Source organism: Aptenodytes patagonicus, chromosome 22 (assembly GCF_965638725.1).
Source record: "Aptenodytes patagonicus chromosome 22, bAptPat1.pri.cur, whole genome shotgun sequence".
Lineage (NCBI taxonomy): Eukaryota > Metazoa > Chordata > Aves > Sphenisciformes > Spheniscidae > Aptenodytes > Aptenodytes patagonicus.
In genome coordinates, this window is record NC_134970.1 from 8096914 (window position 1) to 8123643 (window position 26730).

Genomic DNA, 26730 nt, shown 5'->3' on the forward strand with positions numbered 1-26730 from the left:
AAGTGATGGAGAATGGGGAAATCCTGCATTTCTGGGCTGTGGGTGTCCCCAGGGTGCTGCCGTGTCCGGTCTGCGCCCCAGGGTGTGTCCCCAGCATGTGTCCCCATGTCACAGCAGCCCTCTGTGAGGCGCCGTGCCCCGCAGGGGGGTCACAGTGGCTGGGCTCTATATTTTCCCCCTGGGGCTGGTGCTGCCCCAGTTTCTCATGGCGTTTGCGGGAGGAGCACCCGGAGGGAGCAGTGTGTCTATCCGGGGGATCCTGCTGCCATGAGGAAGATGAGAGCGCTCAGAGGTGAGGGGCTGGTGGGAGGTTGGGGGCTGATGCCTGCCGGAGGCAGTGCCCGTCCCAGCTGGGGGCTGTGTCCCTGTCCCAGCTGGGTGCTGGGGACTGCGTCCCCGTCACCTCTTATCCTGCTGCCAGGCACCTCTGAGAGGGCTCTGGCTCCATCCTCTCCCTGCCCTCCGTGGGGCAGCTGGAGACTGCTCAGAGACAACCTGGCCCGGATGGCTCTTGTTGGCTGCTCAGCCCCAGCCCTCCCGGCCTCTCCTTGCAGGGCCCCATTCCATCCCCTGCCCAGCTCGGGGCCCCCGCGCTGGACTCACTCCGGTGCGTCGCTGCTGTTCTGGCACTGGGGAGCCCGGAATGGGCCCAGTCCCCCCGGTGTGGTCTTCCCAGTGCCACAGCGTCGGGCAGAGTCCCTCCCCTCATCCCACTGACTGCCCTCTTGCCAGTACAGCCCAGCACGGGCTGTTCGTGCTGGGGGAGGCTGGGAAGATCCTCACCCCTCCCTGGTTCGAAGCCCTGCAGCCAGCAAAAGCGTTTCTTCCTTTTCTTCCAGCTCTCTGCCGATGCGTGCGTTCCCAGTCCAGACCTGCGCATCCTGAGGATGAAGGCAGGGCAAAGGGGATGGCTGTCCCTGCAGCCGTCACTACCTTTGCGGCTGTCGGGACTTCTCTGCTAAAGCAGCTGCAAGACCATGAGGTGAGGCGGTGGGGGGTGAGGGCTCCCTTTCCCCTTCCTCGCCTGGCACTCTCCCTCTGACCTCCGCCATCCCCCATCCTCAGGAATGATTTTCTAGGCTCCTGCAAGGCCTTTTACCCTGGTGGAGCCGATCTCCCTGTCTGGCTCTCTGCTAGTGTCAGAGGTGCCACGGAAGATCTTGCCGTTCCCCGTGGCTGTCCTGACCGATGCCTGCAGCTCGTGCCTCATGCCCAAGGCACACAGATGATCTGGGGGGCAGCCGGTCTCCCTGGGAACGAGGGCAAAGCAAGTCTCGTCACTCCCCTTTGTGGTCTGTCCCCAGGGTGACCGAGTGGAGACATACCGAGAGCTGGAGAGCGTCTTGCAGGGAGACGATGGCTGTTTGACGAGCGGTGTCGTGAACCGCCTGATAGCAGAGGTGTCCAGTGACATGCGAGCAGCCCAGGTGAGCTTGTTCTCTTTCAAGGCACCAAAGCGGCCTGCCTATGCCCCTGTTTTTTGGGGAAATACAGAGCAGCGCAGAGATGTTCCTCGGTCATTCAGACCCAGCGGTGGTCCTAAGGGAGAAGCTCTGGGGACTAATGGGGGCATTACAGAGAATTTGAAGAGGGGACACAGAAAGCTGTGCAGAGAGGTGGACTCGGGGTTGTTTCTAAATGAGCGAGAGCTGAGTTCAAGCTCAAGGTTATTTCTCCTGCCTTGAGGGAGCGCCATGGGAACCCACGAGTTCCACGGAGAGGCCCCGGGGGGGTCTCCTGGCATCTCCGCAGAGAGGGAGAGGAGGCAGTAGCACAGGGCTGCGCTGAGGCGGCAGACACCCGGCCCGAGCACAGCTGCCCTGAGGCGTCTTGCAGGGGAGACAGGGTCATTCAGCCTGTCCGAGTGCCTCAGCCTTTTTCTTGGGAGTGTTTAACCTGTGGCGCTTTTTCAGGGTGTGACAGATGATGTGAAGACGGCCGCTAGCGATGTCCTGGTGGCTCTGGCCCGCTCCCACTTCCACTTTGTCATGTCCGAGCTCCAGAGCCACCTGAAGGTCATGGGGAAGGTCCCTGATGAGACTGTGCTCCTCACCTTGGGCAAAATGGCCTGCAGCTACGGTATGGCACTCTCGGCATCCTGGTTTGGGGAGGGGTCTGTGATAACGGGGAGAAGGGATCCTCCCCCTTCCTAAATGTTTTGTGTTGAACTGGGGGCTATGAAGTTGCCGTGCCTCCTTGCTCCGTGCCAGGGCCGGCTGGCAGCTCTGCCTTACCAGCCCAGTCCCGGTTCCTGGAGGGTAGGAGCACATTGGAGGCAAACCCGTGGGGTCTCTTGCCCCCCGCTGTCCTCCCCATTTCCCCAAAGGGCTTTCCTGTGTCCTCCTTGGGGAAGGCAGCCCTCCACACACCCTCTGGCTTGTCCCGCGTAGCCCAGCAGCCCCAGCCTTGCCAGCAATCGACCCCAGCCTCCCGTGTCTCTCACTGACCCTCTCGGTCCCTCTGTCCCTGTCTTCTCTGCAGCTCTGTGGTGCATCCCCTTTGTGGGAATGACACTGCTCGCCCTGCGCACCATGCTGAGCCGGGTGGGGAGTGGCCGGATCCTGCGCGCCATCTGCAGTGGTGAGTGTCAGCTCCCTGGCCAGGGCCCAGGGGCAGGGGCTGGGGTGGCCTTTGATGCCTCCGTGTGATCTCAGAGGGAACGTGGTGGGTGTCAGCCCGCAGCGAGGTCAGGCCTTGGTGATCCCAAAGTGCTGTGAGTGTGCAGAAGGAGCGGGGGAAGCCTGGGAGGTTCCTGTGTGCAGGACGTGGCAGTGCTGCGTGGAGGAACTCCAGGGTCCCTTCCCATGGCTTCTGTTCCCCTGCTTTCCTCTGGGGTTTAAAGCCCCTGCACTGAAAGGGCGAGTATGTGGGAAGGGAAGGGCAGCGGCTGCAGTGGAAAATGCTGGAGGGGAACAGGGCATTGAGGAGGAAAAGGTGCGACGGGGAGAAGGAGAGAAACAGTGGGGTGATTGAATCCAGATACCTCAAGAGCACGGCTTGTCCTTGGATCCAGCTCTGGTCCTAGGCTGAGCCCTGCCGAGCCTGGGACTGCCCTTAAAGCAGGCTTGGGCGAGGGTGCAAGGAACCTTCCTTGCTGCAGACTCTCAGGTGCTCCCTTGTCCTTTCTCCTGGTGCAGTTCTGGAGCAATGGTCAAAAGGGGTCAATACCTACTTCTGCAACCGGGAGCAATGTCCCTTCCCTCGCAACGGGAAAGCGCAGCTCTGTGAAGACATTTACCCGGTCTTCCGTTACGCGGTGGTAAATTGGCTGGGCTGCGAGGAGGAAGAGGTGAGAAGTGCTGCTTTCCACGCCTGGGGCCGCAGCAGGGATGTCCACGTCAGTGGGTCCGTCTGTGCCCGGTGGGGTGCGAGCAGAGGCGGGCAGGGAAGGGAAGCGATCTGGGTGAGAAAGCACCCCAAGCCGGGAGCCTGCCAGCACATTGCCTGGGGCTGGAGGCTCCCTGGAGGGAAGCAGCCAAGTCCTGGGGCCTTTCTGCAGGGAGGGCTGGGGTACCAGCATGGGGAAATGCTCTCTCTCCTCTGGAGCGAGCCCTTCTCCTGCAGGGCAGAAGGGAAAGGGAAACCCCTCCCAGTGGGAAGGGCAGACTGGTGTCCAGGGGATGCTGAGCGCTAGGCAGACCTTCAGCCCTCCAAGCAGAGCCTCTCCCTTCCCTGTCCAGGACAAGCAGGCTGTCCTCGGGGCGGTGGCTGCCATGATGGGGGTCCTTCTGCATGAGGAGCAGCACCGAGAGCATGCCTGGGAGCAGCTCCTCTGGCTCCTGCACCAATATCAGGAGGTCCGAGACACCTCTCGGGTCACCAAGGTGAGAAGTCGCGTCGGGCCCGGCATGGCTGCTGGGGTGGGCCTGAGCGAGTGGCACAAGGCACTGGGGAGCTGTGGGGTGCCAGGGGGAGCTGGGCAGCCCTTAGAGAAGGAACAGGGAGAGCAGAGGAGGCCTGAGGCTTCCTGGGCTCTTTGGGCAAGAAAAGAGCAATGCCGGGGGGGGCGGGCAGGAGGGAGCCAAGAGTCCCCGAGGCTCATCTTCTCAGGAAGGGAGGCATTGGCACCTCCCTGGAGCTCTGTGTGCGGGAAGAGCTTTGCCCTAATGCCCAGGGCCACGTCCCGTCCCATCCAGTGAGGGGCGAGGTCTGACGAGTGGGAAGTGGTGGGAAACTGAGTTGTCAACACCGGGCTCTCTTCAGAGGAAAGAGACCCTCCCGATGCTGCTCTGAGGGGAGGGCAAACAAGAAGCCCCATGCAGGAGGGTTTGGGCTTTTCCCTGGGAGGTGGTGTTAGGGACTCCCCTTATCCCACATGTGCTGCGTTTCTCCCTTCCCAAGTGACTTTCGGTGGCTTTAGCCTCCTCTTCCTCCCCCGTTCTCTTGTAGAGCCTCATCTATGTCCTGGAGACGCTGGAGGGAGTTCAGACCCCAATCCCACAGGGCATGGCTGTTGCCATCAGCACGGCTGTGCACCGCCAGGTAAGGGGAGCCTGCGCCCTGCCACCGGCCTGGGGCCTGCACACCTGATTGCCGTGGAGGGGAAAGACCTGCCAGCTGGCAGGGAAGGGAAAGGCAGGACAGGGCAGGGCAGGGCATCCCTCCGCCAGGATTTGTGAGCTGGGTGCCACGTGGGTGCCACGTAGGTGCCTTAAGGCTGCAGGAGGCCTGATCCTGGCGGTTTGGAACGGGTCCAAGGGGCAGCCCGGTTCCCACAGCGATTTCCCTCTCAGCCAAGTCACAGGAGGACTCTGGGAGAGGAGGGCAGAGAGCACCGTCTCTTTTCAGTCCCCCTCAACGCTGACGCTAGTTTCTTTAAAACGGACCTTGTTCCCACAGCTCTCTGAGGTGACCAAAGAGCCTGGCCCGGCCCATAAGGCAGTGCTGTCCCGCTGCATCATTCTGCAGGGTAAGGAGAGGAGACTGGGCGATGCCCCGCCGTGCCATGGCAGCTCTCTCCCAGAGAGACCTCGGCGGTCGGCGGCAGCTGCCTGCTAATGCAGAACGCGATTTCTTCCCTGCAGCCCACATGTGCCCTGAGGAGACAGTCATGTTTCTGCACTCCCAGCTGAGTGGTGGGAGCGAGGCCGGCCGTGTGGCAGCCCTGGGCCTGCTGGGAGCGCTGGCCCACTCTGACGGTCAGTGCCATGGGCCAGAGACACGAGGCAGGGGTTGGGGCTACTGGGCTGAGAGCAGAAACGGGCTGAAAGTGGTACACCTGCACCCAAAAGGAGCTGCAAAGAGCAGGTCCCCCAGCTGAGCTGACGCCCTGTGACAGGGCTCGAGCTCTCCCCCGGCAGTTAGAAATGGTGGCACACCAAGGACGATGCTCCAAGCTCAGTAACACGGGTGGGCTGATGGGCGAGCGGGCGGGCTGGCACGCGCAGGAGCTGCTTGTACCCATGCCATTTCTCTCATGCTCTCTGTTACCATAGCTTTCAGTCCCTATAAAATTGCTGTGCCTCTAGAAACAGAGTTGCTCTGGGTGTGCCGCTGCCTCCTGTGAAGTCAGTCAGGCCCCGCTTTTCTGTCCCACTGGTGTATGAAAAGCTTGGAAGCTTCAAGGGATCCCTTCTGCCATCGGGGCTCTGCCTCAATGCACACTCTCTGTATCTCTTCCAGCACCTGCAACAAGAGAGAAGCTGCCCCAGGTGGTGGAGGCCGTGCGGTCGGTGTGCAACGACCCCAGTGCCCCGGTGAGCTGGTTTGGGAAGGGGCGGTGCTGCCAGGGCAGGCAGAGAAACCCTTTCCCTCGGGGCAGAGCCTGGCAAGGCCATAGCAGGAAGCAGCGGTTTGGGGTCTGACCTAGATGACCATTCCCTTTCCCCACTTCCTCGTGCTCCCCAGAGAGCTGATGGCAAGAGGTGCCGCTGCTGCTGGCGTGGGCAGGGCTGGGGTGCCTGAGGAAGCGCCGGCACGTTGCCCAGGTGGTGGGTGATGGCTCCTCACCGGGGAGAGCTGGCAGAGCAGAGTGGGGAGGTCATTGTGCTCTGCAGGGCAGATGCACGTCCAGCCTGGTGCTAAAGCCCATTCCTGAACCCAGGAGCAAAAGCTTCTGCCGTGCCCTTGTCATCCCTCCGCGAGCTACAAAGGCTGCCCCCAAGTGAAGGCAGCTTCCCTTTGGGTTTTGAACAGGAGGGTCGTAACCACACTCTCCCCCTGGCAGGTGCGGAGGGCAGTTCTGGAGTTCATCAGGGAGCTGCTCAGCTCCGGCTCCCAGAGCTGCTGGGCATGGGATGTGGTGGGGCACATCTTCAACGAGTTCAGCCGGACCTCAGGCAGACTGGTAAGGGCAGAGTGGGACACCCGGGGCTTCGGCGGGTGCCTGGACTGTGCTGAGAGCTCCTGCAGGCATCCTTGACCATGGAGAGCTCCATGCTGCAGGGCCATCAGCACCGGCACTGCCATCGGAGCGGCCTCCAAACGGCCATTCCTCCTCGTGGGTGTCTGTGCTGATGTTGGTGGAGATGTCAGTGGATGACGTGGGTTTGCACCTGGGCGTGCCACCCAGGACTGCGGGGCTGCCTGCATGCCCGACGGGCTGAGCTGTGTCCACAGGCACCTGCAGCAAAGCCGTCTTGCAAAGGGAGGGGCCTTGTAGGGACAGGACATCCTCCAGCCAATGCAGACAGGTGGGCCTGGCTAGAGGAGCTTTCTGTGGTGTTCTCGTGCTCTGGCCCTCCAAAGCACGCCCTGCCCATCCGATAGCAGTCTGGGGACCCGTGTCCCTTCTGGCAAGGGGACAGGCCATTTGGCGGTCCCTTTGGTGAGTGTTTCCAGCTGGGCGCCCAGGAGATGAAGGCTGGGGATGGCCGAGCCTCCTGCTGACTTGCCGAGGATCTTCCCTCTGGCTGGAGCTTCCTTCCAGCCAGGGGATCTGTGTGCGTCGCTTTGCTCCGGGGCTCGGGGAGGCTCTGCTTTGGGAGCAGGGCGAAGGAAAGGGCTTCTGCATTCTCCTCCACATCCGTTGGGCTGGGCGTGCCGCTGCCAGGGCTGGCGCCGAGCACGCCCTGCTGAAGGGCACGTTCCTCACCTGTTTTGGTGGCACAACAGCAGCATTTGGGCCCTGGGGGACTGTGCAGACAAGCAGCGTCTCTCTCTGCTCCCAGGCTTGCCAGTCCTTCCCAGGGTCCGGGAACTGGTCCCCGAGCTGGGTCCGGCTGTCCTTGTCCTCTGCTCCCGGCAGGTTGGCGCAGCAGCACTGGTGGGACCGTGCCTGAGCCTCGTCGGTTGGGAGCTGAGAGTAACGGGGGTTTTGCCAACTCTGTCTTACAGGTGGCAGGAGGCCTTTTTGCCTGGGAAACCCCGGAGGAAGGAGCTCTTCAAGCCCTGTGCGTGGACATTCTGGGCTCGCTGGATGTCTCTCTGAGAGGGATGGCCAAAGTAAGTTGCCCTCTGCCCTGCTGCTGTGGTCACTTCTTGCCTTCAGGGCATTTTTCGTTGCGCTTCCTCATGCCCTGAACCTCTCCCCTCACGTGCGCTGAATCAGCACACAAGGCTCAGGGAAACGCAGACCATCCTTTTTGTCTTCGAGCTGAGTGGAAGTGCCAGTGTGGCGAATTGCCTGGTTCTTCTCTGCAGCTCCTGTGGCCGAGGCTGCTGCAGTATGTGGTGCCAGCCCAGTACAGCGGCATGCTGATCCCGCTCTCCCGCTGTCTCCAAGCCCTGGCTGAGAGACGGGAGAGAGCAGGATGCGAAGAAGAAGAGGAGGAGCCTGATGCCGTGGACTCCCAGGAGCAAGGTAGGAGCCCCAGTGAGTGCTGCTGGGTTTGGCTGGGTGCCGGGCCAGTCTGTGTTTACACGTGCCCTGCCAGCCCTGAGCAGGAGCCCAGGAGAACCAAAGGCTCTGCTGCTGGGCACGAGGGACTCTTCCCTGCATTGCCTCTCGCCTGGCGCAGAGGCCTGGCTCTCCTGCTCGCAGCGTGCTCCTGGTGAGCCGGGGCTCGTTCCTGGCCATGCTGGAGCTGACTTCATCTCATGCTGGGCAGCCCTTGGGAGTCCCCCCCGAGGCCAGCGCTGTGGCAGCGCAGCTGCTCTCAGCCCTCAGCCCTCTGCGGGGGCAAGGGAGGTGCGAGGGGCAGGGCATGGCAGGGGCTCGTCGGTCACCCAGCCTTTCTTCTTCCCCGCAGCCCAGCTGCCGACTCCCCAGGCCCTGCTGGCTCGACTGCTGGTGAGTAACGGGGCTCTGAGGAGAGAGCTTTTCTGGCCAGGGGTGGTGGGAGAGCCTGGGGCAGAGGTGCTTTTGAGGCCAGTGCCAGGAGCCCGCAAGGAGAAGGCAGTGCGCCTGAACCTTCCTGGGCCCGTCGGGGATCCCACTCCTTTCTCGGGGCCAGCAGCACCCTGGGTGAAGCCATTGGATGCCCGCTGCTGGCCGGAGTGGCGCCGAGCTCCCAAGCTCCCTCCCGGGAGAAGCTGCAGCTCTGGCGGCAGGAGTGACCCTTCTCTCCTGCTCTCACCTAGGTGGTGGCGGCAGCTCCTCACAAGAGCGGCGAACGTGCAGTCACTGCATTGCAGCTGCTGCAGGCCCTCCACGGCAGGATCCACAGAGCCTTGGGGGCGGCGTGGGCGACCGAGATCCCCCTCCTGCTGCAGTACTTGGAAGGTAAAGCGCGGGAGGGGAGGGAGAGGCTATGGGGACAGAGAAGGGGCAGGGCAGCTTTCCAGTGTGACGGAGGGGAATTGTCCCCAGCTCCCCAGCACTTGCTCTGCTGCCTTTCCCCTCCCAGGGAGCCAGCACTGAGGCTGGGGGCAGCCGTTGATGTCCCCTAGGAGGGCAGGTCTTGGTGGCACCCCCATGTCCTGGCTGGGATGGTGTCTGGGGCAGGGACAGGACTGGTGCTCCTGGAGGAGGTGCAGCCCCTGGCTTTGGAGGGCCGAGTCCCCAGGCCAGGCCAGGTTTGCAGCATCTGTCCTTGGCAATAGCCTGGGAGGAGGGCTGCAAATGGGCAGAAAGTGGTGGGTCATTCAGGAGAAAATGTGTGTTGCCGGTGCGTGCTGGCACTCAGTGGTCGGCGTTGTTCTGGGAGCTGCAGTCAAGCAGTGGGGATCAGCTGCGGTCAGTGCGTCCTTCCCCAACTTGAATGCAGTGGCTCTGACAAACGCCCCTGGGCTCCCTCCTGTGTCTTTGGCCTCACAAGGGCTTTGGCGCAGGTGCTTCTAGGGCCTTTCTAGCCTGATGGCCTGGGACTTTTGGGAGGTCTGACCGCAGAGGAGACCACTGGGCTCTTCTTTGGTGTGAGCTTAAATAGCAGCAAGGGCTTTTGCTTCCTCTTGCTTTCTAGGAAAAACCGAGATCTCCCTGGACTCTGCAGAGTGGGAGCACCGTCTGCTTAAGGTATCGCATGCTTGGGGGAGAAGAGGGAGCAAACAAAATTGTGGGAGGAAGCTTGGGGCTGCCTGTGTAGGCACCAGGAGGTGGGGGCACCTCCTGAGCACCCTGCACCTCCCCCCACAGTAGGTGCCTGCCTGCTCAGAGGAGCTGCTCTCTGCACATGTGCCACGGCTGATGGCTAATGCCCTCTAACGCTGTGGCACACGCCTTAGCACTGCCTCCTCCTCCACATCTGGCGTGCCAGGGGGTCTCGCCTGAGGTGTTAGGAGAAGAGGGAGGCTGGAGAAAAGAGGGTTGGGTGGGGCAGGGGAAGAGACTGCCGTTCCCGGCAGCTCTCCCCCAGCAGTGTCCCGGGACATGTGAGTGTGGAAAGGGTCCTGGCCAAGGGCAGGGGAACACTCGGCTTCCTCTCCTGTTCCCCACAGTTCCTACAAGCGTCACTGGAGCCCATCAAGGACAAGGCTTGGACCGTGGGCCTGAGCCAGGAGCTGAGCCAGCAGCTGGGCAGCTCTGCCCCTGGTTCCTGGGAGAAGGTGTGTCTCCTGCCCCGTGCTGGGGCTGGGGCTGGTGCCGGTGCTCTGCCCATGCAGGCGGTTTTCACTGCTTCCCCTTCCTTCACCCCCAAAGGCACTTCCTCCTGGGCTGCTCCAGTGGCTGGCTACAGCCTGGCACCACGGCTGGCCTCGCCTGCTCCCAGGGGCGGTCGGGTCCACCTGGGGCCAGCCCTCTCCTGACAGGTCGAGCCGTGACCGCATCTCGGGCTCGGCCTCTTCTCTTTCAGCTTTTCCTGTACAAGGCTCTTGGGACAGCACTGGCAGCTTGTCAGGACCTCAGACACGTCCAAGAGCAGGTGCTGAGGTTCCTTCAGGAGACAAACCCTGTGGAGCTGTCTGAGGCCCAGGTGAGGTGATGCTCATGTCCTGAGCATCCCCTGCCTGTTCCTGGGGGAGAGGGAGGGCTGCTCCAGACCTCCTTGATTTCCCCGTTGCTGCCATTCCCCCCTTGCTGCAACGTCCTGCCTGGCCGTTGTCACTGGCCGCAGCTGAGTGCCTGGGCTGGAGCCGACTCCCTGTTTCTCTGTGGTTGCAGGGAATGATTTTTGTTGTGTCCCACGCTGCCAAGAGCCACTTCCACCTGGTCTTGGACACAGTGACGATGTTCACCGCCGCTTTCACTAGAGACTGGTTTTATCAGACTTCCATGGGCTGGAAGGTAAAGGATCCAGGGTTTTGCTGTTTGGCTTTCCTTTTTTGGCCTTATTTCCACTTCTACACCTGCAGCAGCCAAACCGTGGCAGCTGTGTTTAGATAAGCCCTCTTGTAAGAGCTCCCTGAGACCTGTGTTTCAGAGGGGATGTCCTGGCATTGGGGCCCCTGAGGTGTCATTGGAAAGGACGGAGTTTGACACCTCGTGGATCAGAGCCGGCCGGCTGGGGCAGCTGCAGCAGTTGCTTGCATGCAGCCACGTTGCCCGTGACTTAACTTCAGCAGGAGCTGGCAAGAAGGGGGTGGGCATGGTGCGACACTCTGCCCCTTCCCCAAAGCTGAGGGCTGGGAGCAGGAGCCTGGTGAGGTCTCGCTGGCTCTGCCCCCCACCTGGGGGCCACGGGGAAGCCTTTCAGGGCAGGGCAGGGCCCTGCAGAGAGAGCGGTGCAGCCTGGCCTGGGCGGTGGGCAGACTGGGCTGATCTGCCCACTGGCACGCGTAGGCTGCGCGTCTCTAAGCAGGACCGTGACAGGCTATTTCAGATACCTTTCCACAGAAAGCTTCCAGACAGCTCCCCAACCCCTCAAATCAGTGGTAAAACCACCAGCAGTGTGTGTGATGCTGGCTGCACCCTCCTCCTCAGTCCATGCGAGAACCCACGCTGTGGGATGGGAACAGCTCCCGGCCCCAGAGCTCGCAGCTTGAGGAGTAGCTTGGGGAGCTGCTGGGAGGTGCCCAGGTGAACGAGGAGCTGGTGAGGGTGCAGGGCAGCGGCCTGCCGCAGGAGCCTGCGGGAGTCCTGGAGCTGATGTCTTGGGGCATCTCTGTCGACACAGATACAGCGGCGGCAGAACACGGGGAGAGCCCAGGCCACTTGCGCTGCTCTCATGCGCACCTACAGCAGCATTGCGCTGCGTGCCCCCAAGGAGCAGCTGCTCACCTGCGTGGATAAAGAAATCATGGGCAACATCCTGCGGCTCTCCAGAGCCAAACAGAGGGTAGGAGCGTGGGGCGTGCAGGGGCAGGGATGCCTGGGTGCCCTCGCTCCAGCCCCTCAGGGCTGGGGCATACCGAGATGGACGGTCTCTTTCTAAAGATCCCCCAAGGAAGGGTTTGTCCTCAACGTCCAGACCCCAAACCCCCACGGGTTCCATGCTCCTCTTCCCTGCCTCAGCCCTTCAAAGAGTTCAAGGGGTGCTTTGCTCTCTTTGGCCTCAGGACTTGCAGCTCAAGCTTGCCTTGGTGCAGAGCATCACTGAGGTCAGCAGCGCCATCCGGGCTGTGGGCGACTGCGGCAGCTTTGAGCTCTCCTTGAAGCAGGAGGCGACGCGGACCCTGCTGGTGAGTGCCTGTAGCCGGGGCAGTCACACGGGGGAGTTTTGGGCTGTGCCATGAGGCTGCTTTCCCCAGAGGCACAATGGTCTCTCGGCTTCATGCGAGCTCCTGGAGCTGTGTCCCGAGCTGGTGGGGCCCTTGGGCGCTGGTGCTGGGTGGCTATGGCTGGGGAGCAGGGTCCCTCCTGCGGTGCCTTTGGGGATCCATGGGGGTGACGGGGCAGGGCCTGTCAGTGGAGCCTGTCCCCGGGGGAGGCGGGAGGGCTGTCCCGTGCCCCTGCCCACTGCCAACTGTGCGCTTGTCTCTCTGGGACTTGCAGGACTGGATAAAGGGGGAGCCCTGGGACTCCCTGGTGTATGGAGTGTTTCAGGCCCTGGAGGAGTTGAGGTGAGGTCTGTTCCCCGGGCTCCGGGGGCTCCCAGTGTGTCCCAGCCCCAGTGACCTTGAGCGTGGAGCCGGGAGCTGCTGGGGCTGTGGAGTGGGAGGGTGTTCCCCATTTCGGGTGTCTCCCGATGGAAGGGAGCCTCAGGGGTTCCTTAACCTGGGTGTGGGGGTTGCCTGCTGCCTGGGAGGAGGCAGGAATTGCTGGAGCTGAAGGCAGTGCTCGCTGGCATGGGCTGGGGATGTTGGATTTGGGGCCCTCGATTAGGAGGAACCCAGCTATGGTTTGAGCCACTCTGGAGAGGGCTAGTAAATCCCCTTTCTGTTTTCTCTTCCTTTTTCCTCTGGCCAGCAAGCTGAGGCCACCTCTGAGCAGGGAGGAAAGTCGCAACCTGCTGTCAGTGTGCTGCCAGAGTGTCTTGTCCTACCCTTCCAAGGAGCGGATGAACAAGGGAAGGAAGACAGTGAGGGCAGCTGTGAACGTGCAGGTACCCACCGGCCAGTGCCTGCCCACCTCTGGGTCAGGATCCCACCTCAGTGCGCCCTGGCAGCCCCCGTGATGCAGAACCTCAGCTCTCCTTTCCTCCTTTCAGCTTCTGCACAGGAGAGGCATGGAAGATCTGGGCCATCTCATAGAAAGCCTTCTGGAGGCAGAGGCCACCTCTGCCTGTTTTGACGATGTGGTCCACGTGAGTAGCCATGGGGCAACAGGGAAAGCGTCACAGGGGCAGGGAATCAAGGCCTTAGAGGGTGATAAGAGGTGGATACCTTTCCTATGGGAAAGTGGGGCTTTGGCTCCTCGCTCTGAGGCTGTGTGTCTGGCTGGGGCCAGGGCCTGAGCTGGGGGACAGGAGCGCCCGGCCACTGTGGCCTCAGGACAGGCAGAGAAGTGGGTCCTGCCAGAGGGAAAGCCAAGAGCCAGCCCTGAGCTGGGCGAGAGCAGCCTGGGGGAAGGCTGGAGTGGGGAGACGCTGGCAGGGAAGCAACACCTGGCTCAGGGCAGAGGCAGCTGGAGAGAGCAAGGCGGTGGAGGCAGCAGTGCCAGTGCTCGGTGGGGCTGGGGGCTGTGCCGGGAAGGGGCCAGAGAAGGAGGGAGAGGGAGAGGGATCTCAGGGAGAGAAAGATGCCTGTTGCGAGAGAGATGCACCCTGCCTCAGGTCCTGAAGGGCTGGCTCACCTCAGCCCAAGAATGGGAGCGGGAGAGAGCCCTGCGGGTTTGCGCCCACGTGCTGGGAGCTTGCAAGGAGCGGTTTGAGCTCATGGTGAGTAGGGACCCCCCGTGTGCCCCGGTGCCCCCTCCCCACCATTCATGGCCCCGGAAGGGAGCCCTGCCTGGCCAGGTGCTGGGTTTCAGGGCTCCTGGGATTATGGGGCAGCCCTCCTGCCTGCCCCTCTGCCCGGTCGCTGCTCAGGGAGCAGGATGGGCGGTAGGGGCCAGTGGGTGCTGGGGCTGCCTGCGACCCTTTTCCTGCCGCTCTCCCCTGCAGCGAGGACATCCTTGCAAGCAGTTTGGCTCTCTGGTGGGCCTGCTGGGGACTCTGACCAGCGGCTGCCTGGCCGCATCCTGCCAGAGGGCATGGGTCTGCCTTGGCTACCTTCTCCAAATGCAAGGTGAGGAGAGCGGGCGCTTCCCAGCCTTGCTCAGCCTGATCCTCCCTCCCTTCCTGGCTTGGCACCACCGGGATCCTGCAGGGCCAGGCCCCATCCCCAGGAGGGAAGGGGGAGGCAATGTGCTCCGCTGGTTTTGTGCCCCCACCCTGTTAACTCTCTGCCTCCCCGGCCATCTCAGGAAGGATCCCTGGGAAAGGGTTGCTGAGTCCCACCTCCTTGGGGCACGTGTGATGTTGGGTGGTCAGGGCCATCCCCACTGCTGTCTGAGAGCAGGATGTTGTCACTAGCGCTGGGGACTGTCCCCCTCCATGTCTGTCCCCCTCCACGTTCCAGGGAAGACAGAGGGTGGTCAGACAGCTTGCTCGGATGAGGTCCCTGACGTTTCAGAGGGTGCCTCCCCCCTTGCTCCCTGCCCTGAGCCTGGGGAGACAGGCAGCTACCCAGGCAGTGTCTCCAAACTCATCCCTGCCAGGGAAGAAGTCTCCTGCCGAGCACAAGAGAGGAAACCAATTTGCTGCCCAGAGCAAACTGGGCAGGGAGGAGGGATCTGAGCTGCAGGCCCGGAGCGTGCTGCAAAGGGTTGTGTTTGAACCCTTTCCTCTTCAGGCAGCAGGGTCTGCCTGTGCTGAGGAAGTCACAGGGAGGTTTCCCGCCTCCCAGAGATGATGGTGGCCTGTGCGGGAATAGGGGACACAGCTGCTGGGAGCAGAGGCCAGTGGCTGCTGAAACCCTGAAGCCCCAGCAAACAGTTCAAGGAGGAAGAGGGGTCTTTCCAGCCCGGGATTTGTCAGCCGTTTATCAGGCTCAGGAAATCCTGCTGCACTGAGTTCAGGAGGGCCCTGGGTTTCCCTGTGGCCTTCACTGCCGCCACTTGGGTTCTCCTGGCCCCTCTCAGTATCTGGGGCCAAAGGCTGGGTTTCTGGGTTTCTGCAGACGTGACTCCTCTTTTCTCCTGGTGTTTGTTCCAGCCAAGACCATGAAGGTGGTGCCTCAGGCAGATGAGATCAGGTGCCTGTGTGAGGAGCCGAACAGCCCAGACACCAAGACTCTGGCAGACAGCTGTGCCACAATAGCAAAGGTAACTGGCCCCAAAACAATGGCGTGGGGGCCCAGCTCCCGGACTCCTGCACGTCTCCCTGCTCCCCTCCAGAGTCTCTTGCTGTCTCCAGAGCGAGCTGTCCAGGACGGCTGTTGTTAGCAAGTAGCAGGAGGCTTTGAGACAAGACTGTCCTTTAGGCATGCTGGAGCAGATACTCTGTGTGTGTGTGTGTGTGTGTGTGTGTGAGAGAGAGAGAGAGTGCTCTTGTCAGAATACAGATTTGGTATATAAGCAAACAACATGGCGGGGAGACACTTCCAAATCAGTTACCTGCACCAGGTGTAAACAGCACTGTATGCACAGCGGGAGGATCAAGTGCTTGCCCCCTCCATGACTGCCAAACTAACAGTCCTGTCAAGTTTCCTTTCCTTTCTGAATGGCTGGAGCAGAGCTGTGACGCGGTCTCTCCTGTTCCCGACTTCTCTCCAGGCTGTTTGCAAATGCATCCCTCCAGCACAGGCCACGGACTTTCTGACTGCTCTCCTGGACAGCTTCCTGCGTGTCAGACCCACGTGTGTGAAGGCAGTGTGGAAGTGGGTGTTCGTCTTCCTGGTGGAATGCAGAAAGGAAATACTCCAGGAGGTGAAGGAGAACTTTTTTTCCATTTGACTTTGTCTTTTCTCCTGTTGGCTGTTGCACTACACACAGGTGCCCGTGTGCTGAGCTGAGGGGCTACTGATGGGTCTGAGTCGTGCATTAGCAACTGCTGCTGGCGTCTGCTCCAGCTGGTGACAAGGATATGGGCACTTCTTGTCCAAAGTGTCCCGTTGGTCCAGGTCCTTCCCACGAGTGAGGCAGTTATCACTGGGAGGCACCAACCTTGCCGTTCCTCCCCTTCCTCTGGGGTCGCTGTCAGTCCTCCCTGCCCTGGGACCCATTTCTTTCTTCACTGGTCCCCAATTCCCTCTACTCGGAGCTTTGCTGGGCACGCTAGGTTTTCCACAGGTTGGATACTTGTTCATTGCTCTTACTGCTTTCCCCGACTGTGGTGTTACCCAGCCCGCGAGGTGCTCGTCCCTTAGCGACCAGTTGCTGTCCATTTGTAGCCTGGGAGCCTCTGGCCTCATGCTGTGCCTGCCCTTTCAAGGCCTCTGTTCTCCTCCACTCGCGCTCTGCTGCGCCCCACTTGGGCTCTAGGGCTCTAGGGCTGGCGCAGCTCACTCAGCCCAGGCTAACTCCCCAGTGTGGCTGTCTGCCGCTGACAGAGGTTGTTCACAGTGACGGCAACCACGGGTTGCAGCTCACAGGATCGTGCCCAGCTGAGCTAAAGCTCACCCAGCTGTTAGGTGGCTGCTGTTTACAGCCAGGGCAGGGCGTCCCTGTGCCGTCCCTGCAGAGCCCGTGGCCGCTCCAAGCAGCGGGAGCACCGCAGCCGTGGGCTGCGGGGTCACCCCTTGCTGCTTCCCCAGGCGCAGAGCAGGTTGTGTCTGCCCCACGGGCCAGAGGCAGGCAGCTGTGGGAGAAGCTGGGATCTTCCACAGGATGAGGGACCTGGCTGCCTATTTGTCCTTGTCATGGCCACAGCTTCTAGCTGTGAAAGGCTCAAACAAACACCCCTTCCTTTGGGGGAAGGTCCTTTGTGCGGGGAAGGGGCTGGCGCTTTGGGAAAGGAGGGTAGAGGCAAGGAAAAGTGTCCCTGGAGAACTGGCTTCCCCGGGAAGGAGTCACGTGCTCTTACACAGGCCTTGCAAGGCCTCTTCAGGGTTTTGAAGAGCGCGTGTGGTTTTGCTCTTGCATTGCTACAGACACATGGGGAGAGTTATTCAGGTGTTGGGTGTGCAATGTGTCCGTGTCCTCTGTGTGCACACAGGGCACACAGCTGCTCATACGGTTGGGCCCAGGCACATGCAGTGACTGAGGCTTTGCGTGTGAGTGCGTGCATGTGTGCGTGTGTGCGCACACAGACGTGCAACTGCCAAGAGCACGCTCAGCTCCAGACGTGAGCCAGGGTCAGGCAGGGGGTGAGGTTTCGAGCTAGATCTGGACTCTGTGTCAAGGGAGCAGGCATTGCTCGTGTGCTGAATGACTGTGTCTGGGCCCCGCAGGAGGGGGTAAAGGATGCACCGAGCCCTTCTTTCTCCTCTTCTTCCATTCAGGTGCCAAAAATCCTGAACACCCTTTACAGCTCCATGCAGCAGAGCACCCACAGGCCCTTCTCTCTCCATGCGGTGTTTCTCCTCACCCGCTTTCACCGGGAGCCTGTGATCAGCAGTCTCCTCCAGAAAGGTCTGCCCATGGACAGGTACGTGCACTATCCACTTCCCCCACTGTAGTCAAAGAGAGACCCTGCAGCTTGCTTGCACCAGGGGGGTCCGGTTAAGCAGCAGGTCCTTTTTCTGCCTGAACTGTCTTGAGTGTTGCAAGACTGCGTGCTTGTGTCTCTGCTGTGAGTGGGGGGTTGTAAGCCCCATTGCAGACAAGGAGAAGGTCTGAGGGCGCTGCAGGACTGCAAGGATACGGGCTCATGGGTGAATGTCTGTTCCCTTGCAGTGACACGGTGGAGCTGTGGAGGAGCCTGGGGAGGAGCATCTTTGGGATTCAGGTCCTGAGGTGCTTAGTGGAGAAACTGAACAGAGCAGGAAACAACCGCCTGGGTTGTAAGCGGCCCAACCGTCAGACTGCTCTGGAGACTCTGACGGTATGTTCAATGGCAGACACATTTCTGCAGCTTTGCATCTGCTTTCTAACTCATACTCTGGCACGAGGGAGTCAGGTGCCCTTTGCGGATGCCCGTGGAGACTGCCAGGGTGCTGTGCTGGGCCGGCCTCAAGGAGTGTGGGGAGCCGGGACAGTTTTGTGCTCCTGAGCCACAGGGCTGTCACAGAAGTGACAATTGTGGCGAGTAACCCCCCCGCCCCAGGCAGGCCGGGGAACCCGGCTGGTGGGAAGAGGCCCTGCCTGAACAGGTGGTTCTTGGTCATGTTTCTCTGTAGATCACCCGTGCCATCTCCGAGGTGGTGCTTGCTCTGAGGAGCACAGAGGAGCTCAAGCAACTGCTTCCCCACCTCCTTCCCAGCCTCCTGAGGTGGGTCAGTGAAACGCTGGGCGAGGAGAGGCTGCTTTCCCCCGTGAGCAGCTGGAGAAGGCTGTTCCTCGAGGGCCGGGTCCTTGAGGAGAAGCCCTGCAGGTAAGGAGCTGAAGGGGCCGGCGGAGGGGTTGGCTTCAGTTCCCCTTTCCAAGACATGTGCGTTCGTGGGGCTGTGGGAGCACTTTGCCTGCCCCGCTTCCTAGATGTGCAAACCGGTCGTCGTGGTTGGTTTTACTTCTGCTCCTTCATGGAGAAATTCCAGCTCCCAGGCAAGAAGGTCTTACGCGGCTCGTACTGCGGACGGCTGTCATCTTGCCTCCTGCATACCCTTGCATGCACGATAGCATTGCACTCCTTCAACAGACCCGCGCTGTGGGGAGCATGGCTCTCACGGGCGCTGGTGTCATTCTTCGCAAAATGCTGGTGGGAAGAGGTATTAGGTGTTGCCTTGGTTATCGAGCATGGAGTCAGTCTAGGGACGTGGGTTTTCTTCTGCTTCAGTGGGTTTGGGGCACAAAGAAAATGCCAGTGCCGTTAGCTGCAGTCTTGAAGGCTATGGAGCATCATTTCAGGGGTAGTTAGCTCTGCTAAAGATAAATCTTCCCCTGATCTGTTGTGATTTGAGATTTCTTTGGTTTTGTGGTGGTGCTGGTTTTTTGATTGGCTTTGTTTTGTTTGACTGTGTTTTTATTTGTTTTGTGTTTTGTTTCTTTTGCCAGGCTTTTCCTTTTGGCTTTAGAGTTGGTGCTAGGCAGATGCATGGCAGACAAATGGATGCGGCTGCTCATGAATCGGGCAGTGTGGGCTCGCCTGGAAGACCCCCTGGCTCACCCTGAGGGGGTGTGTCTCCTGACCAGGTAAGAGCCCCAGGGAAATGGCTGCTGGGACCCTTCTGGCATGCCTGTCCTCAGCTGAAGAATAGTGCCGGCATCAGTGCAAGTGAATTTTGGAGACCTGGCCTGTGGCCGTCCTGGGTAACTCTGTGTCCCTTGCTTGTGCTCCCTTGTGCAGCGTCCTGCTCCAGGCTGGGCTCGCATCACCCTGTCTGGTGCAGAGCCTCTTGCCATGGCTGGGTTCCCGCTCAGTTAACCTGCAGGTGACAGCTAGAGCTTTCTTTGCTGAGGTAAGGTGGCGGGGGGGAGGAAGGGTTCAGAGGGGTTTTACTGAGATACTGCTGCTTGGGATGTCTTTTTTTGTGGGAAGATCCCTGGGGAAAGGGTCCCTGCAGTGGGGCGGTCAGGGGAACGCCCGGCTGGGACCAGGTCCCCATGGCACTGCCTGTGTCATTCCAGCTCTCTCGGGACGGCAGTACGGCAAGGAGCCATGCGTGAGGCAGGCACTGGAAGAGTCCCTCTGCAATACCTGGCCGCAGCCAGCACCAAGGAGTTAATTAAATAAAGCTCATCACAAAATGCCTAGGGGGAAGCATATCTTTTTTTTCCCTGATGGCATCCTCGTGGTTGGTGGGACCACGTGTGGGTTACACAGAGGCTGGGGGCTGCCAGCTGCGTGGCCCCTCTCAGATCTTCCCGGGCTGGGGATAACAGAGTCACGCCGGGACAGACCCCAGAGCAGGGGTCTCCACACAGGTCTCTCCACACAGGGAGCCCACCAGCAGAGATGTGGTTTCGACCCTCAGGCTGTTGTGCACACTGCGAGCCCTTGCGAGCCTCTGGTCCCCTGTCCTGGGGGTCCCACACCATATGTGTGATCCAAACTGAAGACTCCGCAAAGTTTGCTCAAACACAACCCGTGCTCCCGCCTTGCACAGTCATGTTCCTTGACAGAGGTGAGGATGGAGCTGTAAGAGGGAGTCGAGCCCCTTCCTGGGTTGAACACCACGCTGAGAGGGGGTCCTGCTGTGGAAGGGGCACCAGCAAGGGACAAGGGGCCGGGGCCGGGGGTTGCCCCGGGCACCTGCAGTGCTGAGGGCTCCGGCAGTCCTGGGAGCTGAGTGTGCCAGGCATGGGGCAAGCGGCTGAGCTGGAGGTGCTCCAGCGGCAGGCATTTGTATGACGTGGGCTCGGAGGGACCCGTCCTGCCCCACCGCTGCAGGGGGTCGGTCCCAGGCACATGTGAGTCCTGGCTCCCTGCACATCGGGCTTTGCACTCTCCTCAAATGGTCTGAGCCTCCTCCCAACCCCACAGAGCTTCTCAGCCCTGCCAGTAACTCCTATTTCCCCCCGACTTGCTGCTTGCACGGACCAGGCACGTTTGTTCAGCGGCATCTCCTGAAAGAAAGCAAAGGACCAAGAAGCCAGAGACACGGGGAGAGAGGTCCCTGCAGAGTGGAGTCCCTGGAGAGAAATGTCTTTGGGGGAGGTTTCTCATGTCAGGCCAGGCCAGGAGAAGCGATGAAACTGTGGACTGGGAAGGCTCCAGGAGGCAATAGCTCGAAGGGGCCGAGCTCTGCCTGCTAGCCTGCTTTATTAGCTCTCCTGACAGCGGTAACAACAGCAACAGCAACCACAACAGCTGCTGAAGACAGGCTGTTTACAGAGCATAGTCTCCTCTGAGCAAACACAAGCATAACTCTTGACACCTCGCTTCCCCCAAGCAGCCCCCTCCCGCCCCGCTCCTGGGAGAGGAACAAGCTCTGGGCCGGGTGGGGGGCTGGAGGGAAGCCTGTGATGCTGGCCGGGAGCTCCCAGGGGCCCCGTGACCCCAGGGGCCCCAGGCCAGCATGGCCCCAATCCTGTGGCCGTGGTCTCCCAGGGCACGGCCAGGCTGCACTGACCCATTGTGCCACACCACCTCTGTGGGAGGTGAGGGGTCCCCAGGCACTCCCTGTGCATGGAGGGCTGGGGGGGCCCAGGCTCTTGGGGTGCTGGGACCCAGAGATTGGGCTGTGGGACGTTGCCTGCTCTGGGAGCAGAACAGGCACCCCGGGCGGCTCGCTCACGTGTGGCTGTCCCTGTTGCTGCTCTCAAAACTTCAATCAAAAATCCCTCCAGAGGCCAGGACAAACCCCACTTCAGTTGTGGTGCCCCCCCAATGGCCAACAGATTTCCCTGCCTTCCCACCACGGTCTGACCCCGCCACCCTGAGCCCCAAGGAGCAGAGACGGGTGAGGGCTTTCCAGCAAGGAAGGAGGGGTGAGAGGGGAAGTTTGCTCATCCAAGGGCTGAAGGAAGGCTCTGGGACGCACGGGGGCTTCCCCACGCCTTGCACCCCAAGGTGAAAGGCCAGGGGCAGAGCACAGCTGGGGCCAGAGGAGCACAGCTGGAGCTGGGGCTGCCTGACTTAGTCAGGGAGGGAGGGAGGGAAGGCTGTGGGGAGGGATGTCCATGACTTTTTCTGGGAATGCTGTCTCAGAGCCCAGCCAGAACTAGGGCCATGCCTCCCCACGCTCCTTTGCCTAAACTTCCCACCCTTTGATACAGCTCCTTGATGCTACCAGCTGGTTTCCAAGGCTGGGCCTGGCAGAGGAGGGAGGAGAGTTGGGGTCAGCCCTTTTTGGCTCCTCAGGCTAGAGAATGACATCCTTAGCTGCATCAAGAGGGCAGGCGCGGCGAGAGGGATGATACTGGAACAATCGAGGTTGGAGAGGTGTCCAAGCTCAAGCTCTGCAAGCAAGACCAAAGCAAGCCCTGCCTCTGGTGACTCGGCTTCCCAGATCACCATGGGATGGAAGGGGACCCTCTGCTGAGGAGCTCTCATGGACAGATGTCCCCACCACAGACATGTACAACTCCTCCAAGGGTCACTCCGGGAGCCTCAGTAGAAGGCAGAGGCAGCCCTAGGCAGCACTTGGACTTGAGGGACAGTTCCTCTCCCCAGGGGGAGGTGCCAGCCAAGGAGCCTTTTCCTAAGGGAGCTGGACAGACCATGGAGGCTGTTACATAAGAAAAAGCTCCAACGTGAAGATGGCTTCCAAGACCTGTGCAAGAGAACTTGACCGACAGTGACCTGCCCTGTGCAAGAGGGTCTGCTCATAGAAGAAACCAGACCAAACCGGCTGAAAGTGGCAAAGTTGCAACAAAATAGTGCAAACTCTGCTAATAAGTATGCATTAAGCACGCTTGCACGGGGGGTCGCGTGAAGAAATACTCAAAAGCGCATGGTAACAAGCGGTGTCATGGCCAAAGCCAATAGGTTATGTAAACTGTAAAAATGAATATCTGAGTAGTCTTAAAACTGTATATAAGGAATGAAGTGTAACATGGGGTCCCTTTGGGCTCCCAGCCGAGAGGCACCTTAATGCCGGCAATAAAAGCTAGTGTGTACTTCTGCTGCCTTCTTTCCGGTACCTGTGCACAAGCTAGGGGAAAAGAAGAAAATGTGAGCAAGTCCTTTTTGCTAACGATTTGGCGACCCAGGTGGGACTCTGTGGGTTTCCGACCTGGTGAGTGTAGCTACCACATACAACACAGCTGGCGCTGGGTGAGTTCACCCCATTGTCCTTGCGGGGTCCGTGTTCACCGGGAAGGTACTGAAACCGGGGGCAGCGTAAGTCATGGGGGGTTCAATAGGTAAGGAAAAACGGGGTTCGCCGCTGGCAGAAATTCTGCAAAACTGGAAGAAAACTGATGGTACTTCAGGACTCACTAAAGCTCGAAAGCTCGAGCCATAGTTCTCTGCCAGGATGAGGGGCCAGCTGAAACTCGGGAGGAGATGCCGTTCGAGCAGTGGCCCCTGGAAGGTTCGTCTGATATGAGCAAGCTGACTTTCCTGCATCAACGCTTGGAGGATCAGAAACCTTAGCAAATGAACTACTGCTCTTAGCAAATGAACTACTGCTCTGTCTGGGATAACTGGGCTTTTAAACAACCAGGCGGATACGGGGATTTGGCTAAGGTAAGACAGATGGTAACGCACCCAATGCCGGGTGACTCAAAGTCTAAACCCTACCCTCGCTCTGCTTCACCCTGCACCTGCTCCTGCTACTCCTCAGACCCCTACGCTGTACCCGCCGCTTCCTCCTGAAAATCACGCTCCTGCTTTGCAAGCTCCTATGAGCTTGCTAGTGGCTAGTCCGGCTGCAGGAATGCCTGTGGCAGCAGGACAGAAACCACCCCCTCCAATATTACATGCCTATGTTTATCAGCCATGGGCTCCAGGAGATTTGACTCAAGGGGCGCAACAGATGCCCTGGGTACGTGAGGACCCAGAAAAGGTTGCCCAACTCTTCTCTACAATAATAGAGGGACATCACCCCTCTTGGAGGGATGTTCAAGTGCCGTTGCAGCAAATATTTTGGTTGGGAGATAGAGATCGGATTTGGGAAAAAGAGAGAGAATTAGCAAGTCGTGATGGAAACAGACAGCCTTGGCCAAGCGTGGACCCTAATTGGGATTATAAGAATGCAAATGACCGAGCTGCCTGTGAAACAGCTTGCCATAATCTGGTCCTGGCAATAAAGGCTGCAGGACAAACCGGTGTCAACTGGGAAAGAGTTCGGGAAGTGAGGCAAAGATCAGAGGAACACCCGAGCGACTTCGGGAGTCGCTTGCGGCAAGCATTGTTGCGATACGGAGGAAGGACGGAAGGTGACTTTAATGACGAATTGGCAGTGAGTGCATTTGTCCAACAGGCAGCCCCAGACATTCATAAATACTTTGTGAAGCACGCTCCAGGATGGCAGGGGGAAAAAAAATCCACAAAAGATATTGTCTCCGGCAGCGTATGTATATGACGGTAGCTCATAAAGACCAAAGAAAGAAACGGAAAGAAGAAAGTGAGAGGAAGTGAGTATGTTGGCAGTAGCGATGGGAGGAATCCCGCTGACGAGAGGAAGATGAAGGAATAGGAGAAGGGGTGTGGGAACAGCAGAAGCAATGAGAAGAGGACAACTGGACCCAAGTCGTTGCGCACGCTGTAAGAAACCAGGCCACTGGAAGAGAGATTGTCCATTTTGGCCACGAATGACCAGAGGATTTGGGTGGGAATCCCCCTGTTTGGAAGCCGCCAAGCAGAGAAAAGGTTGAGGAGCTGGCAGAATTCCCTCAGCACGACTCTCAACAATGACCGGAGGTGGGAGAGCCTGTAACCCTTGCGGCGTGCGAACCACTGGTAGGAGATCGTGCTCAAGTCGTGATAAAAGTCAGTAATCACACTTTAGAATTTCTGATAGACACGGGTGCAACCGACCCTATGCTAAATCAATACTGAGGTGAATTAAGTCAGGAGAAAGTACAAGTGCAGGGAACCGAGGGGCACCCGGTGACACTGGGGATAACAATCCCTTTATTAGTAGAAGTTGGCCCACATGCATTATACCCTCAGTTTGTGATAATGGAAGGCAGTCCAATTAATTTATTGGGGAGGGATTTACTGGAAAAATTGCAGGCAGGAGTTATGTTTGAAAACAGGGGCATAGCGTTGGAACTGCCAGAAGTCATTGCTCAGATAACGATGGCTGAGGACTTCCAAGCGGTACCCCAAGAATTGAAAGATGTCCATAAGCCGCCTGGAAAGAAAGAGAGTTTCTAACCATCAGCGCGACACAAAACAGCACATCGAGAACAAAGTTTTGGATCTTCTACATGCTCTAGAAAAAACAAAACAAGTAGCAGTATTACACCATAAAGCCCACCAGCGAGATACTTCTGACCTGACTGAAGGAAACAATCTTGCTGACGGTGCGGCTAAGGCAGCAGCTTTACAACCCTTTGTGGCGGCGTGCTCCCCCCACCCCACCCACCCCCCCGCGTAAGCAACGACCACCAGTGGGGGTCGTTGTGGCTGCATCCAGCTTATGCTGGACTTCGGGAATGGGTGGCAACACAGTGGCCAAGGGCTGCCTGGAGCAGTGACCCAAACGACTTGCTGATATGCAAATACGACTGTAAGTCAATCATCTTACTCCATAAATAGTGGACAGCCCAGGGCCCGTTGAGCTCTCCTGCACGGCGGGATCTCCCCTTGAGTAAGGACGCCTCTCAAGGTTACTCCTCGAGGTTGAGAGGTTCCTTGCCGCAACAGATCCTTGGTAAGTGACTCATAGCACGCTAAACTTTGAAATCTTAGCTAAGTGATATAAAGGATCGGTTGCGCATATATAATCCTTTAGACATAAACCGTTGACCGAGTCTGGGACTACGTTTGCATCCAGCCGCACCCAGACTCCTCTCTGAGAAGGAGTTTAGAAAGCAAGGGGGTCCTTTCTGAACCTCATGACTCAACGGGAGGGTCTCCCTGGCAGTTTTGTCTGACCCTGTCCTCTATGCAGTAAATAATCAAGTGTACCTTGCCATCGAATCTTGTTAAATCACTGTCACGTTTACCATTGAACTTCATTAACTCACACTTTAACTCACTGTTTTCTATCAATAAAGTGTAATTGTTGCTTCTCTCGCTTACCAGTGAAGTGCACTCTCACGCCATCTGCGACAGGCACCCAGGTTTAGTAAGAAGAATTTCTGCTCTGGCCCGGGGCTTAGTCAATGTGCAAATACAGTACTTATCCAGGTATGAAACTGAGGGTATCAGTTGATCCCAGGTGCCACATACACTGCACCTTCTTCCATTGTCTCCTGTCGATGAATTGATTTCCAGTCTCTTCCACCTCATCGCAGCTTAAATAACTGCACTCTGGCTGAGGGCTGACTGGGGGAACTTCTCAGTGCTTTAACTTTGCTTTGGGCTTGGTAGGAGCACGAGGCTTCATCCCTTTGGCTTGGCCCCCAGCAGAAGGTGGGCCAGTGGCAGGTTTCCAAGTGGTTTGGTGGAACTGAGCTTGTACCCCTACCGGAGATTAAAACCCGAAGAAACAAAAACCCAGAGAAACTGTGTTAGGAAGTAGCAGAAAAAAAAACCCTCAGGGATGACCAATGTTTAAGACACAGGGGTTTGGCATTTTGGAGACCAGAGCTCCCAACAGACATGCCTCTTCGAATAGAAACATCCTTTAGCTTTTGATCCTGACGGAACTATTACAGACTGCCCCCATCTCTACTTTGCAGTTGCCTGAAGCATTTGCTTGTCCATGTCCAGTTCGCTTCCATGCTTGCAAATTATGTTTAATCTGCAAAACAGTTAGTACTATAAACTGGCAGCCAAACGCCTCTTCTCTCAAAGACGTGAAAACTGCAGTTAAAGGTGACACAGGTACCATGACAGGCCTTCTGGTCTGGGTTAGGATTCAAAAAGCAGTGTCTTCTGAACCTCTGTTTTCCCACTGCTGCCAACAGCTGGAGAAAGGGTCTGGTTTTGATCAGCTGGATGATCAATGCTAACTACCACGATCCAGTACAGGATGTTACACCTCAGGCTTCAGATTTTGGGCCCAACACAAAGGACTGGATAACCTGCCTCCTGCCATTGGACTGACTGCCGTATGGCACATCCCCTGGCTTCTCAAGCTCTTCCCCAGCAGTCCTCTCCTGGCCACTCTGCTGTAGGCCGCTACATGGTCTCAGGGAACCACGTTCTGGGTCCACTCTGGCATCTCCCGTCAATGAGGATACAGAGATGCTCGCCCAGCACACTGTGCTCCTCTCCCCTCTTCTGGTCTCTCTGCATTGTCCTTTCCTCATCTCCAGCCACTGGTTTTGACCTTCAGGCAGATCTCCGCTGCTTGTAAAACTCCCCCATCAACAAGATGACCACGTCCTCCTGATCCTTCTCAGTGTTGGGAACTTTGGTCTGGAAGCCAAAACAGAAAACACAGGAGGAAACAGGAGGAGGAGGAGGAGTTGGAGGCAACAGGAGGCATCAGGAGGCTTCACCAAGGGCAAGTCTTGCCTGACCAACCTAGTGGCCTTCTATGATGGACTGACTACATCCGTGGACGAGGGAA

General features: G+C 58.9%; 1 protein-coding gene across 1 annotated transcript; it reads left to right on the plus strand.

The window, feature by feature from the left end:
* Positions 1–907: 907 nt before the first annotated feature.
* Positions 908–22694, plus strand: LOC143170228 (maestro heat-like repeat-containing protein family member 2B). Its single transcript, XM_076358326.1, has 32 exons — positions 908–982; positions 1305–1427; positions 1914–2079; positions 2482–2580; positions 3138–3289; positions 3681–3824; positions 4390–4482; positions 4840–4909; positions 5025–5138; positions 5623–5696; positions 6167–6286; positions 7276–7383; positions 7582–7741; positions 8130–8170; positions 8461–8602; positions 9282–9334; positions 9757–9864; positions 10113–10232; positions 10421–10543; positions 11373–11534; positions 11755–11877; positions 12191–12258; positions 12605–12740; positions 12846–12941; positions 13740–13863; positions 14832–14941; positions 17059–17204; positions 17453–17600; positions 17896–18089; positions 18710–18847; positions 19002–19113; positions 22575–22694. The coding sequence occupies exons 1-32, from the start codon at positions 908–910 to the stop codon at positions 22692–22694; spliced, it is 3762 nt and encodes a 1253-aa protein (XP_076214441.1).
* Positions 22695–26730: the final 4036 nt, after the last annotated feature.

Coding starts and splice junctions, on each gene's coding strand:
- LOC143170228 (XM_076358326.1), top strand. CDS start 908: ATGGCTGTCCCTGCAGCCGTCACTACCTTTGCGGCTGTCGGGACTTCT. Junction 7,742..8,129: donor CGTGGACTCCCAGGAGCAAG/GTAGGAGCCCCA, acceptor TCTTCCCCGCAG/CCCAGCTGCCGACTCCCCAG. Junction 9,865..10,112: donor CCCCTGGTTCCTGGGAGAAG/GTGTGTCTCCTG, acceptor CTTCTCTTTCAG/CTTTTCCTGTACAAGGCTCT.